This window comes from Colius striatus, chromosome 2 (genome assembly GCF_028858725.1).
Source record: "Colius striatus isolate bColStr4 chromosome 2, bColStr4.1.hap1, whole genome shotgun sequence".
In the NCBI taxonomy this organism is placed as follows: Eukaryota; Metazoa; Chordata; class Aves; order Coliiformes; family Coliidae; genus Colius; species Colius striatus.
In genome coordinates, this window is record NC_084760.1 from 19,880,537 (window position 1) to 19,897,652 (window position 17,116).

Consider the following 17,116-nt stretch of genomic DNA (forward strand, 5'->3'; position numbering starts at 1 on the left):
TTTTCCTATGGTATATGTTATTAAGTGATTTATATGTCATTAATGTACTGTGAAACTGCTGCTCAGTTCCTCAGTAAAAGTACTTGACAAGCCATATATCAGGAAGTCTGAAATATTTGCACACTGCAAGGAGGTTGGATCAGTCTGTTTGCATTGCACTGGAAGGGTGTTTCTCTGTACTGCCATGGAGCACCTCTCACTATAGTGTTAGCACATTTCAATGTCGGCTAACAGTCTGCTGTTTGTTTTAACTAAAGAGAATTCAGGACCTGTGTCAGCAGCACATCTAAACTCCTTTCCTGTCTTCAGTGGAAGGCCAAGAAAGTTAAGCACCATTTTACTCCTCTTTCTCCAGCATACAGGGCTAACCCTGGAAAAAAAAAAAAAAGAAATTATGGAGGCATGATAGTCATCTTGTTGTGTTTACCTGGAGAGCATGGAAGACATGAACAAAAGCAAGAGGCAGAAGAAGTAGGAGGCCATAGAGACCTTAAGAGGACAATTACTTTTCCCTGTCTTTCTGCTAAAACAGAATTGTTAGACAATAAGTGAAAAGGCTTTTTAAGACTGATTGGAAATGGAAAAGTTGTAGAGTGTGGTAACAAGTAAAAAAAGGCAGGAAGAATTAAATCATAATGCACTGGTTATGGTCCATGCTTCTTCCAGCATAGGTTCATGGCTTCCCAAATTAGCATGTTTCTGGAATGAACTCCCAAGATTTTATGCAGGGTATAAAGATGTATAGTAACAGCACCTCAGCCTGTGACACTACTGTGCTGGTGAGTCAGGTAAGATTGGTTACATTTGCCATGAATTTGTGCAGTCATGTGGAAGAATCTCAGCTGCTGCAGAAGACAGTGTTAGTGCTTCTGTTGTGCAGCTTCTGATTCACCTTGGAGACTGTGTTATAGGTAGACAGCATTACAGGGAGAGCTGTAAAACTGCAACACTGCTACTAGTGGTGACATGATACATTTTGCAGGATTAGCAATTCAAGCATTACCCGGATTTAATTAAATCAAGATTAATTGCTAATTACAATGTGGAGGGCCAGGTGCAGCCATAAGGTTCATTGGGAAAAATGTCTTGCACCTTGCTTGCTGGCCTCAGCTCAAGTTAGATGTGGTGAGATTCAGGTTCATGCTATGAGGCAGCCTTCCCACCTGATGCCATGCTGAAAGAGGCATAGGAAATTATGGACATAAATTACTAACTGCTGTGTGGTTTTACAGCTCCTCATTCATAGCACCATCTGATGTGTAGTTGTGTGTGTCTCCTGGTAAGTGAGTGTTTATTGCCATCAAAGAGGCAAAGGAGGAAGAGGAAGGTGGGTACAGGATTTATTTTTCTAGGTATGGTTTTATTTTGTTTCAAATTTAATATTTTTCATTGCCTATCTAAACTCCTTAACATTATTTTGTAATTGTTTTATTTAGATTTCATTACAGTAAGAGCTATATACAGGAGTGAGTAAAGTAGTGAAATAAAAGCTACCCTTTGAGGAAAGACTTTTGGTGTAAGATTATTTAATATATGAAAAACAGACTGGAAGAGAAATTCTACTTTTTGCAGAGAATGAAAGTAAAAAAATAAAGTAATAAATAAAGGAAACAGAATAGTTTCCAGCTAATTAGTAAGAGTAATAAAACAATGGAAAGGATGAAAAAAATATTTGATTTCTCTTTTTAGATATGTTACAAAGTCATATGGGTTTGATTGCTTGTGTAAAAGTATCCCTTTAACTCATAGAATGACAAACTCTTCATGATCTCCTAGTCAGTGATTCCTTATAATTGAAAAAAGCATTTTAAACTTTCAGCATAGAAAATTAATTGACTGTATTCTGAAGAGTAAAAGGTCCCTGCATTTTGTTGCACATTTGATGTATAGAAGACCAAGAACTGTGAAAGTTGTAATATGATCTGATATTTTAATGCTGAAATTATGGAGAAAAAATGTTAAGGCTACATTTGAAGCACAAATAGTGCTACAGTTTCCAATAATCAACCTGTGATACTTTTTCATAACAGATGTCAGTATTTTCAGGAATTCCTATAGAAACTCCTCCTTATAGAACCGCTATAGACTCCTCCTCATTAATAATATACTTCATATAATCATACTTTTGACATTGAGTTGAGTAATGAATGATAAGAGAATTGCAGCCAAGGGTTAAAAGTATTTAAAAGTGCTTGCTTTGTATATGAATAAGCTTTCAATTGTCACCATAGTTCTTACTTTGGGTAATTTTAACAAGCTATTTTTTTTCCAATTTTATCTTCTGGAAATATGAAAAAATGCCAAGACTGAGTTTTCGTAGTGCTAAATGCCATTCTTAACACCATGCTTACTTGGATTTATTGAGTGATAAGTTGTTGAGAAGTGTTGCTGTAAGCACACATGATATGGTTGTCTGTAATGTTATGTCAACTCAAGGAACTTGAATGAGTGAGATGTCAGTTAATCACAATCTTTTGAGTTCATATTATATCTGATAAATAAAAAAAGTAAGATAAGTTTAACTATCTGATCTTTCAAATGCTTTTAGAGATCTACTGCAAAAAAGACCTCTCCACCAATATTAATTAACAATATGCAAGCACCTAGAATAACAGTCTAGAACTGCATTTTGTTCTTGCAATGTGTTGTGCCTTCCAAATCCCTGACCATGTGCTTCAGTAACATATTGTTGTTATGATGCCCAGTATAGGCTTTACCTTTAAGGAGCCTAACAATGGAAGCTTCTATTCCAGAACAGAAATGGCTTGTTACAGGATAAAAGCCTTTTGTGAGGGGAAAAGTTGAGCAAAACAGTTTTATACTCAGTTGTCTTTGTTTCTAGGCAGGCAGCTAATAATGTGATTTTTGTCAGTTTACTACTTTAATACTGTTCCAGAAAGGCATTCTCATGACCATGACATGTTGTGGTTTTATGGTTCATCATCTACATTGCCTTCTGGGAAAAGAACTTTACAGCAATTCTGTTTTAACTAACTACCTGTACCTATAAATATGGGATGTCCTTCTACTTGATATTTACTAGGCCATCGCTAATAGTGACCTGAACTAGCATGAAGTGGACATGAACAAAAAGGAAGATCTTACTCAGCAGGTAAGAGACTGACTTTGAAAGATTTCTGAGCAGATTCTCTGATATAAAATACTTTTTGCACCTCAAGATTTCAAGTGAGTGAATACTTCATCACAGGTTATGTACAAGGCTCTTTGTGCATGTATGTTGAGCATGGTCTAGTTCAGAAGCAAATGCAGGTCAAAGAAAGGCTTCTTGTTTATGCTGAAAAATCTGTATTTGCTTTAGGAAGCAACTCTAACACATTCTAACTTCCTATTTCTTGCATTTATTACTTTATCAAAAGTAATAGAAGTCTGAATCTGATCCCATTAATATTTGTGGGAAAACAGATTATCTTTGACTATTAATGTAAATGAAAGCATCGAAATTTGTGGACCAGATTCTGACTTGTATTAGAAAGTGTCTTGAGTCTCTTGAGTCAGGCTGCTGACCTAAGTGGAGCTACCCAGTTTCTGAATGAGTGCACTGAGAAAACAGATTCTAGTCCAGAATTTGTAACATATAATTTCAATAATGTAAAAAACCCCTCAAAACAACAAAAACTGTTATTTTGAGTATTATGCAGAAGACCTCATTGTGAAAACATTGAAGTGGTTCATTAAAAGTATTAAGAAAGATGTAATGTGCCTTGGAAGTATTAGTTCAAGCAGACTTCCTGAGACTACTAGACATTTTATCAAGGTGAAGAAATGGGTGCTTTATATGCAAGATAAGCACCTACTCTGAGTCACTGGCTGCCTCCTAGACCATTCTTGTATATGAAATGAGTCATAGAAATAGACACGAAAGTCCTGCAGATCATTAAGTCCATTCCCTCGCAAATGTCTTCCTGAGGATTAGTCGACTGTTAAATGGATCCTGCTTTTAGATCTCATTTATGCTGCTGTAAATTGAAGATGACACTGCTGGCGTACTTTTGTGGTCCAAAATCACTGTGAAGGCAAAACTAGTTTCTTTATTTTGAGACTCTATCTTATTTTAGGGATTTTTTTTTTCACATGGTGCAGATGGCATAGTCCCAAGGAAAGTATTTGCAAATAACTTTGCCACAAGGACAACTCTACTGCTTTGAAGCAGCAAGAGAATCCTTGACCTTGAGAAGCTCATCTAGTAATTGCATATACAGTATGAATGATTTGGATGGGACTAGTGGATAAGGGCAGATGTTAGATGTGAGAGTGGGTGGCATGATATCATGAGCTAAACTCATTTTATTCATTTTCAAATGGTGGAAGTTAATAATCTTGATTGTATTTAGAAGTTTCAAAGAATGAGACTGCTTCTGCTCCTATACAATATCACACATATTCCTGTGACCTATGGCAAGTGTGTGCTTCATCTTCTCTAACTGTAAAATAATCACATGTACCTAATATTTATGCCACTTGCAGGTCCTTCACTAGGAGGTTTTTTGTAGCAGTAAATCACTCTCAAAAGGCCACTTCATCCAAAAAGGTCACTGAGGGAGAAATTAGTCACAGCAATATCTTGACAATGTGCTCTTCACATCTCTAGCTTATAAGCAATTGGTGTGTGTTTATCATAGTGCATGATAGCACTGAGAAAAAGCCAAAACTCCTGTCTATACTTGGAGCTATTCCCTGAAAATGTCTGCATTGTGTTCCGTGTGACTCCATGGCCAAATTCCCTCCTGGTACAAATCTATGTAACTCCAGTGAAACTGTATTAATTCCCAGCAGTAAATATTTTGTTCCTGTGTCCTCTACTCCTTCACTGCCTGGTTAATGAGAGAGTCTAGTCAATGCTTTCCATTTGTCTGGGAAAGAGGCAGGTAAAGCACTTGGACATGGGTATACTTACTTTATGAGTGGTGTTGTGAAAATCTTAAGCAGCAAGTCCTATTGACTTGGCTTCTAGTTTTTCAAATCTATTAGTGCACAAGAGAGTTAATTATACTTGACCATACTAACCTGGGGGAGCTGTAAAGAGTAACCTGGTAACAGCCAGAGTGAGCCAGAAGAAGTTCCTCAGAGTTTACTGTTTCATAGCAATTGAAATACTTTGAAAAACTATTTTTGAAAAAAAACTGGAAAAAAGTTCAAACAGAGTGAATAATGTCACATGTCAACATCACTTGAACAATAGATTTTTTTTAATATGTAAACATTTTGTTTAAGTTTTTCAACCTTGTTTTATATGAGAGAATTAAACCCCTTGAGCCTAAGTGAAGCAGTTTAACTTTTCATAAAAAAAATTCACTCAAACCTACCTCTGATATCTTTTATCTTGTTTAGTTTTCTGTGTTTTCTAATTCTTTATTATGGCAGATTTTGACATTTTGATATTCTTTGCGAAATTATACTTTTGTTCCTGAAAAATCTTCAACAACAACTCAGGAAGATCATTATGATTTGACCTCTTAACAACACTTAAAATAATAACTAAAATTGATTAATGAAACAGAAACTAAAAATGTGACTGAGACCTCAGTGCATATTGCTGTGTGTTTACATCACATTTTTCCATAGCCATTAACAGGAACACTGGGTTTTTGATTAGATATACAAAAGCTCCTGCTAGAGTTGCACTTTGCCTTTTTCAACATTTTTTTCTTTGATAGAAATCTTTCTGCAGTTATTCATCTACAGTTACTCAGAGCACCTTTTGAACTAACTCCCTTTTCCCCTTTTTATCATTTTTCCCCTTTTCCTCATTTCCCTCTCTCTTTTACATTTTTGAGAGGTTTATAAATGCCAGTAGAGTTCATAGTCTTGCCTGAGGTCATGACACAGACAAAAAAAGTAGATAAAAAAAAAAAAATAAAGTCCCTTCTTCAGCCTCTGAATTTGCCTCATAGGACATTACAGATATATTTACAGTCACCTATTTAAAAAATCCTTTTAAGGTAAAAGTTTTAAGATTTGCCTTGGATTTCCACCTGTGTTTCATGCACCATAAATCTCAGCACTTATTATTCTTCCCAAAGACAACACTTCAAATTTCCAGATTCCTCAGCTTGTGGATTAGCAGGTTTACAGATAAACAACTTTTTGGCAGTGCTGTATTTTATGGTATAGTTAATGTTCTACTTCAAAGCTTGTACAAAACGTAAAAGTGAATGCAAACTGATGGAGAGAAATTGCTTTAAATGTATGTTTTCTGTGTTACCACAAGTTTATAAAATGTCTGTCAGCTGTAGAAGTCTGATGGCATGGTGAAAGTGACATGTAATTGGCTTGAGTACAGCAAGCAATTTCACCTGTATGCTTGGCATATTTGCTTGCTGATACTGTTCTCTTCTCTTCCTACCTTTGTGGTGCCCTAATATGCTACTCTAGAGCACAAGTGTAGCTATTATTCTCTGCTCATAGTCAGAGATGTCCAGAGTCTTATACCTGAAGTGGTACAGTAGATAGCTAGTGAAGACAAGCAAAGCCATTATTCGTACGAGTGGAGATTATCCATAAAGTGAAATGAAACAAGATACTACTCTTTCTGCCTGTTGTAGGATGATCCACCTTTAGTGAAACCTTACCAGGTACAAACCTCATTGCAGAGGGTATCAATGTATCAGCAAAAATTGCAGAAGTACTGATAGAAATCAGAAGCTGGGGGAGTGCCAATGCTTATCAATGACAATTAACATCAGAAATATTTTTAGAAAAAAAATCGAAATCTCAGATTTGTTGAATACTGTGTCCCACACTGTTTATGTTTTGGACCTAAGCCTTCTAGTTGGATTATTTGAATCACCAGCTCAGTGTTTGCTCAATAAGAAAGAGGGGCACATTTTGAAACTTTTAAGACCTGTGGCCATATTAATGGCATGTCTGTTTTGCTTTCATCACAGTAGGACATATGGTTTCTCGAAATTGTCAGACTCTGTATCCAGCTCACTTGCACTGTAACTCTCTGAAGCTGATATTTTACTTAATTATCCATGAGTTCAGTAGGAAAAACTTGATTAATAAGTCCTGTTTCCTGGATGCTCTGACCTCTATGCCCAAGCACTAGGCCTTTTCTGATGATAGACACCACAGAAACTACTAGACAAGTAAGGCTGTGTCATAACTCATGCAACATGACTGTCTTAAATATGAAGGGATGCTGTATTTATACCTTACAACAAATCTAGTCCTGTTTAATTCACTACAAAAGATATTATGAATGATTTCTAAATGGGATACCAAAAAATGTCTGAATTCATTTCTGAATGAATGCTCTTTCACAGAGTCACAGTGTGCCTTGTGCTGAAGACCTTAATCTATAGGCTGCTTTCTGTATAAATATAGGACTTTTTTTTTAATTTGAAGGTAAAACTATCATTTGGTTTTATTTTTTAAAGCAATGGGTGCAGTACCTTTCAGGTCTATGATCAAAATACACTACTACAGTCTCAGTTTCATCAAGGAAAGAAACCCTTTGCAAATGGCACATTAATTATTAGAGTTATATCACAAATTAATGTTTCCATTAACAAATTTGGAAGCAATCAGTCGTTATCCAGATCATCTCTATTCAGAAGCAATTTGTTTTGGTGAAAATTATTATATGGGGATGTCACCCTATGTTTGTGAAACTGTTAGGAATGTCTAATTATGCACATAGGCATAATTAGACATTCCTAATTTTCTGACATTTTGTTTCCAATACACAAACTATTTTTTGTCTCACTTCAGTATACAGGTGCTCTAAAAAATGGTGAGCTCATCTTCAATCATTTTCTTGAATGCTTTTGCAGATATTACAATAGAGACAACAGGCAAAATCTCAGTTTAACTTTTAAATTTTCAGTAGTTAATTGCAAGCACAGAGAGCAGGAATACATCCTAAAGCAAAAATGCAGATGATGTTGTGATTATGTCGATAGTTTCAAGTTATTTAGACGAAATTAATTATGAAAACTTTGTAAAAAAGAAATTGGGCAACTTCTACCATAAAGGATATTTAAGTAAATGTTTTTGTAAATTAATTAAAAACTAAAATCTTTTTATGACTGTAGATTTCATAGCTGGAACGCTTTTTTTCTCAAAAAAAAAGTTACACATCCAGAAACTTAACTTGATTCCTCTTCTATTTATAAATTATTTGGATATTTCCATTTTGCAGACACCGATTCCTTCACCCCTGCTCTTTCTCCCTCAGCATCATTTGCTTTCTTGTGTTGCTAACGGAGGTGGTAAAATTCTCAATTATTCTCCATGATAAGAAGTTTTTATCTGCTTTGCTATTCAGTTCCTTCATCATGTTTATATCCCATAATGATGGAATAATGTAGGAATTAGGCCTATTCTACATGTGTGAATGTGTAGAGGTATCAGCAATACACCCAGAATATTTTGTGGATTTATTAGAGTATTATTTGGAAATAAACCCAAGCTTTTAGATGAAGAAATGGGTTCATTTAAAGGCTGAGTGCTAAGACTGGGGTAAGCGAGAATTTCTGTTGTGAACAAGCTGGTGAAGTGCTTGAGTGCAAGTGGGCATCACAAGCACATTGCTGTGAAGATATGTGCATAGGAGTTATAGGCACAGAGTGACTTATCCTCCCTATAGTCCTGGTGGCCATCTGCCTTCCATGCTGACTGAAATGCCTCTACGAGCTCCCAAACCAGTTGTAAACACAACACGTAATGGAAATTTAGAGCAAGGTGGAGAGAGTAAGGAAATATTTCTGTGATCTCTGTGTTAAAAGAGAATTAATAAGCCTTTTCTAACTAGATAGTGATGGGAAATAGTATAACGAGAAAGCAGGAAAAATAGGGAGGAATAACACAGAAAAAGTGAGGTATCAATGACCCTAGTGGAGGTCACGTGACTGTTTTCTTACATACACACATCAGATGCTGCTTGTCTTCTGTGTGCTTTTTTCTGACAACAGAAATCTCTTGCTTCATCCAGACTGGCATTCCAGACTTTGCTTTTGTGCAGATCCATACTTCTGGAAATTCAGAAATTGGAGAGAGTGCAGATTATTCCTTTGTGGAAAAGGTAACAAATAGTCTAATTCAGAGGATATCTCTTGATTTCCCAGTGTTTTTACAGATGTTAATTCCAGTCCAATCCAAACAAACAGGTGGTTTAAATGAGGAGCAACCATTGCTGCCACTTTATTGGCGGTAAACAAAGCAGAGGCAAGGCTCGTTTATTCTTGGCTGTGTGGCCGACTGAGGTAATCCAGGGGTTCCTGGAGCATGGGGAGTGGAGGAAAAGCGAGGAGAGCTGCTAGAACCAGGCAGTCTTGCTGGGAGGTGGAGCCACAGACACCAAGGGGGGGGGGGGGGGTTTAATGGTCCCCCAGGGAGCATGGGCGACCAGGAGCGTGGTGAACAGGGCCAGCAAACAGGGAGTGATGCAGCACCCAGGTGTGATGCAACAGTTTGCATGGCAAGGCAAGCAAGGAGGATGGGCAAGGACAACCCCACAGCCCATTTAGAAAAACAGAAATCAGAGAAGTGCCCCAGTTTCAGCTTCAACCTAGCAAAATGGTGAGTATTTGCCTAAGTACTAAAGCCAAGATGGACAAAACCCAGGTGAAGGTCAATGCATCCACTCAGAGCTGGTTAGTAGAGAAGCTTCGGTCCAGGTGGAGTGCAGGGAGTCTTTAGACTGCTTAGGGACCTGTGCTTCTGAGGCAAAAATGTGTCATTGGTGCCCTAAAGTTCAGGATCTGAAGCACCTGGTGAAAGAGCTACAGGAAACTGTGAGTAAACTCTGTAGTATTAGAGGGGAAAAAGTGGAGAAATATGGAGGCTTCTGCAATCAGGTGCAAGCCTCCAGTGAATCCAAAAAGTCATGGACCCTGGTTACAAAAATAAGAAGGACAAAGGCTTCAAAGCCCTCCTTCCAGAGTGCCCACTACAAATAAGTATGAGGCTCTTGTGACAAGGGACTTCGAGCAAGTTCCAAAAGGGGAAAACCCACTAAAAAACCCATCAGCTGCTCCACCTGCAGTAGGTAATGGACATCGTAGGAAGAGGTGATGGGTGCTTGTTGTGGGTGACTTGCTGCTAAGGGGCACTGAGAGACCCATCTATCGAGCAGGTAGGGAGTCAAGAGAGGTGTGCTGCCTGGCTGGAGCCAAGATCAGGGATGTGGCTGAGAGAGTGCCATGGCTGGTCAGGGATGAAGGCTAGTACCCCTTACTTGTGTTCCATGTGGGTATGATTGATGGCGTGAGGCATGACATCTCCAGGATCCAGATGGATTTTAAATCCTTGGGGGAGTAGGTAAAAGGTAGAGGGGCTCAGGTTATTTTCTCCTCTATCCTGTTCACTAGAGATAAAGGAGGAGTTTGCAATGGAAAAAGCAGCCAAGTGAACTCCTGGCTGAGAGGCTGGTGCCAGCGGGAAGGCTTTTGGTACTTTGACAATGGGTCCTTCCTTGGAGACTACAGCTTGATAGGACGGGTTGGGATTCATTTCTCCTGTAAGGGTACTGGAATATTTGGGAGTAGGCTAGCAAATTTAATAAAAAATTAAGGGACTTGGGGGGTGGGGGGAAAAGCAAAATAGAACAAGCTGTCCCCTCTAGCTGGGAAACAGGGCAGGACAGGGAATGCAGTGATAAAAGCCCTTCATCTGCACACTGGGCTGAGATACGGAAGACTGACCACCTGGAGAAAGAGCCAAACCAGGGAGGAACTTCCTGCACCCACTCAGGGGAATCTGTGTGTTTGAGTAAGGCCCTGCGCTGCCTCTACACCAATGCACGCAGCCTGGGGAATAAGCAGGAGGAACTGGAGATGTGGGTGCAGATGCGGGGCTACGACCTCATTGCGATCACAAAGATGAGGTGGGACAGTTGCCATGACTGCAGCACAGCCATGGAGGGCTATGTATTGTTCAGGAAGGGCAGGCTGACAAGGCGTGGAGGTGGAGTTGCTCTCTATGTGAGAGAGCAATTAATGTGTACTGAACTGTGCCTGGGTGGGGATGAGGAGTGGGTAGAGTGCTTATGGGTAAAAATTAATGGCCAGGGCAAGGCAGGTGATATTGTTGTTAGGAGTCTGCTACAGGCCACCTGATCAGGAGGAGGAAGTAGATGAGGCCTTCTACGAACACCTAAGAGCTACCTCACGATCACAGTCCCTGGTCCTCATGGGGGACTTCAGCCACCCTGATATTTGCTGGGATAGCCACACAGCCAAGCACACACAGTCCAGGAGGTTCCTACAGATTGTCGACGACAACTTCCTGTAGCAGATGATCGAGGAAACACCAATGAGGGGTGTGCTGCTGGACCTGGTACTGACGGATAGAGAGGGCCTGGTTGGGGACGTGAAGGTTGGAGGCAACCTCGGCTGCAGTGAGCATGAGATGGTAGAGTTCAAGATCCTGTGTGGAAGGGGCAGAACACAAAGCAGGACCGTGACCCTGGATTTCAGGCGAGCCGACTTTGGCCTTTTCAAAGATCTGCTTGGATGGATCTCGTGGGATATGATTCTAGATGGTAGAAGTGCCAATGGGAGCTGGTCAGTCTTCAAGAACCACTTCCTCAAAGCCCAGGATCAGTGTCCCCCAATGCACAAGAAAGGAGGAAAAGGGCTGGCTTCTTGGGCAGAGTATAGGAACATTGCCAGGGCATGCAGGGGTGCAGCTAGGAAGGCTAGAGCCCTTCTAGAATTCCATTTAGCCAGGGATGTTAAGGACAGCAATAAGGCATTTTTCAAGTACATCAGCAGCAGAAGGATGGCCAGGGGTAATGTGGGCCCGCTGCTAAATGCTGAGGGTGTCCTAGTGTCTGAGGATGCAGAGAAGGCCGAAGTACCGAACACCTTCTTTGCTTCAGTCTTTACGGCCAAGACTGGCTCTCGGGAAGCCCAGTCTGGCAAGGATAACAGGATGGCCTGGACAGCAGAGGAGTTGCCCTGGGTGGAAGAGGTTAAAAAATTGTTGGCCAAGCTTAAGGCTCATAAGTCAATGGGTCCTGATGGGATGCATCCTAGAGTGCTGAGGGAGCTGGCTTATGTCATTGCTAAGCCTCTCTCCATCATTTTTGTACAATCATGGAGGACAGGCGAGGTGCCTGAGGACTAGAGAAAGGCCAAGGTCATGCCAGTCTTCAAAAAGGGCAGGAAGGACGACCCAGGAAACTACAGGCCTGTTAGCCTCACCTCCATCCCTGGAAAGGTGATGGAACAACTCATCCTGAATGTTATCACTGAACATATGAAGGATAAGACGGTTATCAGGGGCAGTCAACATAACTTCACCAAGGGGAAGGTTGAACTCATGAGGTTCAACAAGGACAAATGCAGAGTCATGCACCTGGGAAGGAATAACCCCATGCACCAATACAGGCTGGGGACTGACCTGCTGGAGAGCAGCTCTGTGGAGAGAGACCTGAGAGTCCTGATTGATAATAAACTAACCAGCAATATGCCCTCGTGGCCAAGAAGGCCAATGGCATCCTGGGATGCATCAAGAAAAGTGTGTCCAGCAGGTTCTTCTCCCTCTCTACTCTGCCCTGGTGAGTCCTCATCTGTAGTACTGTGTCCAGTTCTGGGCTCCTCAGCTCAAAAGGGACAGGGAAGTGCTGGAGAGAGTCCGATGCAGGGCCACCAAGATGATCAGGGGAATGGAACATCTTTCATATGAGGAAAGGCTGCGGGAACTGGGGCTGTTTAGTCTGGAGAAGAGGAGACTGAGGGGAGATCTTATTAACATTTATAAATATCTAAAGGGTGGATGTCAGGAGGCTGGGACATCCCTTTTTTTTTTTATAGTAGCTAGTAACAGGACAAGGTGTAATGGGATGAAGCTGGAACACAAAAAGTTCCACTTAAATATAAGAAAAAACTATTTTACTGTGAGGGTGAGGGAGCAGTGGCACAAGCTACTCAGAGGGGTTGTGGAGTTTCCTTCCTTGGAGGTCTTCAAGACCCGCCTGAACATGTTCCTATGCGACCTGATCTAGGTGGAGCTGCTTCTTCAGAGGGTTTGGACTCAATGATCTCTAAAGGTCCCTTCCAACCCCTACCATTCTTTGATTTTATGAAACCAAAGGCTGTTGGTTAAGTTTCTGATTTTTAAATACATGCTTGAGTAGTAGGTGTTCACAAGCAATATAGCAGTTTGTCATCACCTATGATGTGATTTATATTTTGATTAAACTGTATTATGGAGTCTTTTTAAAGACATTGTGAGACAATTTAATCTCTACCTTGGTAGACTGTGAAATAATTACCCATCCACAATATTAAAACCTCTACTGTTTTTGAATTTGATTGTATCTGATTTTGATTTCTTATCATTTTCCCTGTCACCATCAGATTAATTGCAATTGTGTTAGGATGGTTAAAATTAGGAGGGGCAATGATGCAGATACTTCTTGATATTCTTTGGGATAATCACAATCAGGTTAATTTTTGTATATCTTTTTTTGTCCCTTCTTTACATGTCTACATCCATTTAAAACTCTGCTCACAACACTCAATATAATTCATAGCAGTGCCATATATAAAGGTAAACACCATCTTCTGGCTCTTTTCTGTTTGTACATCCAAATATGGGTTTGTCCTTTTGACCACTGCCCTGGTCAAATTAGATCCTGAAATTAATTTAAAAGCTGTTTATTTTCAGGTTTCACTCCTCATACCTATAAGGATTGCCAGAGTTCTGTGTTTTATGACAATAAGTTTCCTTTTAAAACTCAAATGTCTTTAATATAAGCAGGAATATGCTTAAATGTTAAGTATTAATATATTTTTTTAATATTCAAAAGGCACATTTTGACAAATGTCATATAGTCTACAATGTTTTATATTTTAATCCAGTAAATCTGCTGAAAAACTGTATCATGAAGGCATTTTCAAGAATTTTGTTCTAACACGTGAGAAAAATAAAATTCAGTGAGAACTGAAAAAATAAAAATAGCAGAATTTGAGGGTCAGTAAGTGTCCAGAGAGGCTGCCATCAACAAGAAGTAATGCAAGTAACACAGGGTACATGCAGCTGGTGATAGTACTCCATTGCCATATTCTGTTTTATTCATGTATATTATTTGGTTGTGTATTTTATTGCTGGTTGCAGAACACATCTGAAAGTGACAATGATGAAGTTGATGGCAACAATATATGTGGTTTGAGAAAGAAAAAGGGAGTTAGAGGTCCTACAAAATATGTTCCTCCTTTAGAAAATGAGAAGATGGATCTGTCTCACACCTCAAAAATCCCAGATACTACTCACCTTCAAGAAACCACTGGCTGCTCAGAACCTCAATCTCTGAAAAACCTGACTAACTTTCCTCCAGAACAAGAGGAGAGAGGAAGTTCTGACAGTTCCCGTTCTGGCAGTGATGTGAAAGAAGATATGTCTGGAGCAACAGAAGATATCCAGGAAAACACTGATCCTGGAAAAAAAATAATAGGGAAAGTGCATGAGGAAATAGATATACCAGCTAAAACGCAGCAACCCATGGGTGTGCAGCCTGCAAGAAGTGCAGGGAAAGCTTGGTGCGCAGAGTCAGCAAGCAGAGGAGAGGAGGGTAAGAAGGCAGAGAGTAAGCAGGAAGAAAGGGATAGGATGGAAGAAGATGTTAAATTTCATGTGACAAAGACAGGCTCCATGTGCAGTACTATAACCACAAAAGGAAGCAGTACTAGAGAGTCCTTCACAGGGGCACCCGACGTTTCTAAACGAAGGCTACAAGAGTTGACAAACCTGTTGAGTGAAGGTCCTCTGTCTGCTCATGGGCCCAATTACAGTGGCATGGCAGGTGGCACTTTTTCTCAGAAAAATGTGAAACCTTGGGAGAAAAGAGCTGACAAGCAGGGCCGACTCTTTGAGACTTTTAGTCACCATTTTGGAGAGCAGAATCGGAAGTCCCACAGTTTCCACAAGGAGGGAGTGGAGCAGCAGAGCAAATCTCTCCTGGTCCTCAGCTGTGCTGGGTCTGATCAACAGCAACCAGCAGGATGTGACATGGATCAACTTATTCTAGGAATATCATCAGCTTCTACACATGCAGAAAGCACAACTCCCGAGATTCAATTTGACTCCTCTGCAAACCACAATGGTAAGAATACTTAAATATCACCTACTGTCATGTAAATAAAATGCTCCTGTTGTTTTGTGGGATTTTGTTTTGCTGCAAACTTTAATTACAGTTAGTGTATGAGAGAATTGACACCTGTGGTTTCTGTGTGACTGGAATGGTACAGAAGTTGTTCCCTACATCTGTGATGCTTTAAGGAAGGCATTTATGAAGCCCAGCTGCCTGCCGAAAACTGCCACGCACAAGTGGTCATGTCTTTTTCACTAAAACTGAAATATTTCCACATTTAAACAGAGTGCAGGCAACATTTCCCAAGGGTCTATTAGAGTTGGCCAAGCTCTGATGGTACCTGGACTTCTTAAAATTACCTTTTAGTTAACATTTCTAGCAGTGCAAATTGCTACCATGTAGGGATGATTTCAATTATCTATCCCGTGAGAGGATTGGAATGCAAAACATCTCACATAAACTATAGATGAAGAAAAGTAAATGAGGCAGAGAACTTCCACTTATCTTCACTCTGCTCAATAAGTCTGTTTTGGAAGTGTTTATAATGCAAATTAATTGCTACTAATAGGCTGTGGTCTCTTTGAAACTGTAAAAGCTATACTTCCAGGCTAGCTGGATGAGCAAACTGAAAGTTACTATTACCTATGATAATGTAATGGGCTTAAGAAGTTCATTGTTTGTGTCTATTCCAGGAAGCACACACACAACAATTTACCAGTTGAATAGATACCAGAATAATGAAGTTCCAGGAACATCAGCCTTGGATCATATTATCAGCTTTTCAGGATAGATATCTTACCCTTTGACATCACACTGACACAAGAAATATGAATCCCTTTTCTTCATTGATAAAATCCTTTGCCCATCATTAGCTGTGTAATAAAACACAACAGAAGCAATTAAATTTTTACAACAGTATTAAGTTATTCTGGTTTTTTGAAAGTCTCCTTTGAGATGGTAGAGATATTGTTATATGGAGTCTAAAAACAGACAATTTGAATGTATCAAGTGTTTTTAGCCACAGAGGATTTTCTCAGTAGATATATTGTGTTACTGAATTTGAACAAGTCTGAACAAGATATCTATGAACATTATCAGTGTTAACTCAGGACATTGCATGAGAAATATAAAGCTTTGAGAAGATATTTAGTCTTTTAACCACTCTCTATTCATGTCTGTTAGAATAAAGAGGTTAGAGGTTTGTTTCTCAGCCTACAATTGATGCTGTTCCCTCTCCAGATTACATTGTTTTTCACATTACTGAAAGGCTAGCAAAATGCATTGTCAAATTTAGATTGCTACTGTTTTCTCACTGCCTGCAAAACCAGCAGATATATTTCAAAGTATAGAAATACTCATTCTTTGTCATAACACCATTTGCAAACCAGAGGGAACTGATGAGAGTAATTGTAGATTCCAGTGGGAGATTTCAACCTGATTTTAACCACTTAAAGTGAAGTGGCTAATCCAAGTTTATTACCTAGAGAAAGACAGACATTTTGCCTTAAAAGAAGTAATAGGAAGTGATGAGAAATTGACTTCTGGAGTTGCCCATTACTTTTCGCTCAGTGGGGAAGAAGTCCCGTGATGATTAGTTTCGATTATTTGCCTAACTCTTAAATGCCTAAAGCTACCTGAAGTTAACTCTACTCTGGATTATTGTTAATAATAATGACTGCAAGAGAACTATAGATGAGAACTAACTATGAAGGGAAGCTGCAGAAAAAGGATGGAGAAACATCCAAACATAAAAGTTTTGAAATCTCATGAGATTTGGATTCTGTTTGACTTTACCCCAACAGGACTCCATGTGTGTTTCTACTAGTAAATGGAATGCACAGAAATAATTTCTACTGAATAAGAAATGTATGTATTTGAAATTTAATTTTTGTGGTATATATTCAATAACTTCACTGAAGAGAAGTTTTGGATAGAGCTCTGTACTGTTTAATGAGCCTTTCTTAAATAGTGTTTAATTGCTGCCAGTGATAATTTATTAAGATTGAGATGATAAAATCCTAAATATTTTATTTTCATGACTAAAATATTATTTTA

The 17,116-nt window shown here is 39.3% G+C and overlaps 1 protein-coding gene across 1 annotated transcript in view; it reads left to right on the top strand.

Annotated features, from left to right (window-relative positions):
- The window catches only part of LGSN (lengsin, lens protein with glutamine synthetase domain), a 59,613-nt gene that overhangs the window by 32,462 nt on the left and 10,035 nt on the right, over positions 1–17,116 (top strand). Inside the window, exon 2 of the mRNA XM_061990985.1 lies at positions 14,089–15,073. Within this exon, the coding sequence (XP_061846969.1) occupies positions 14,089–15,073 (985 nt within the window). The remainder of the gene's footprint in view (positions 1–14,088; positions 15,074–17,116) is intronic.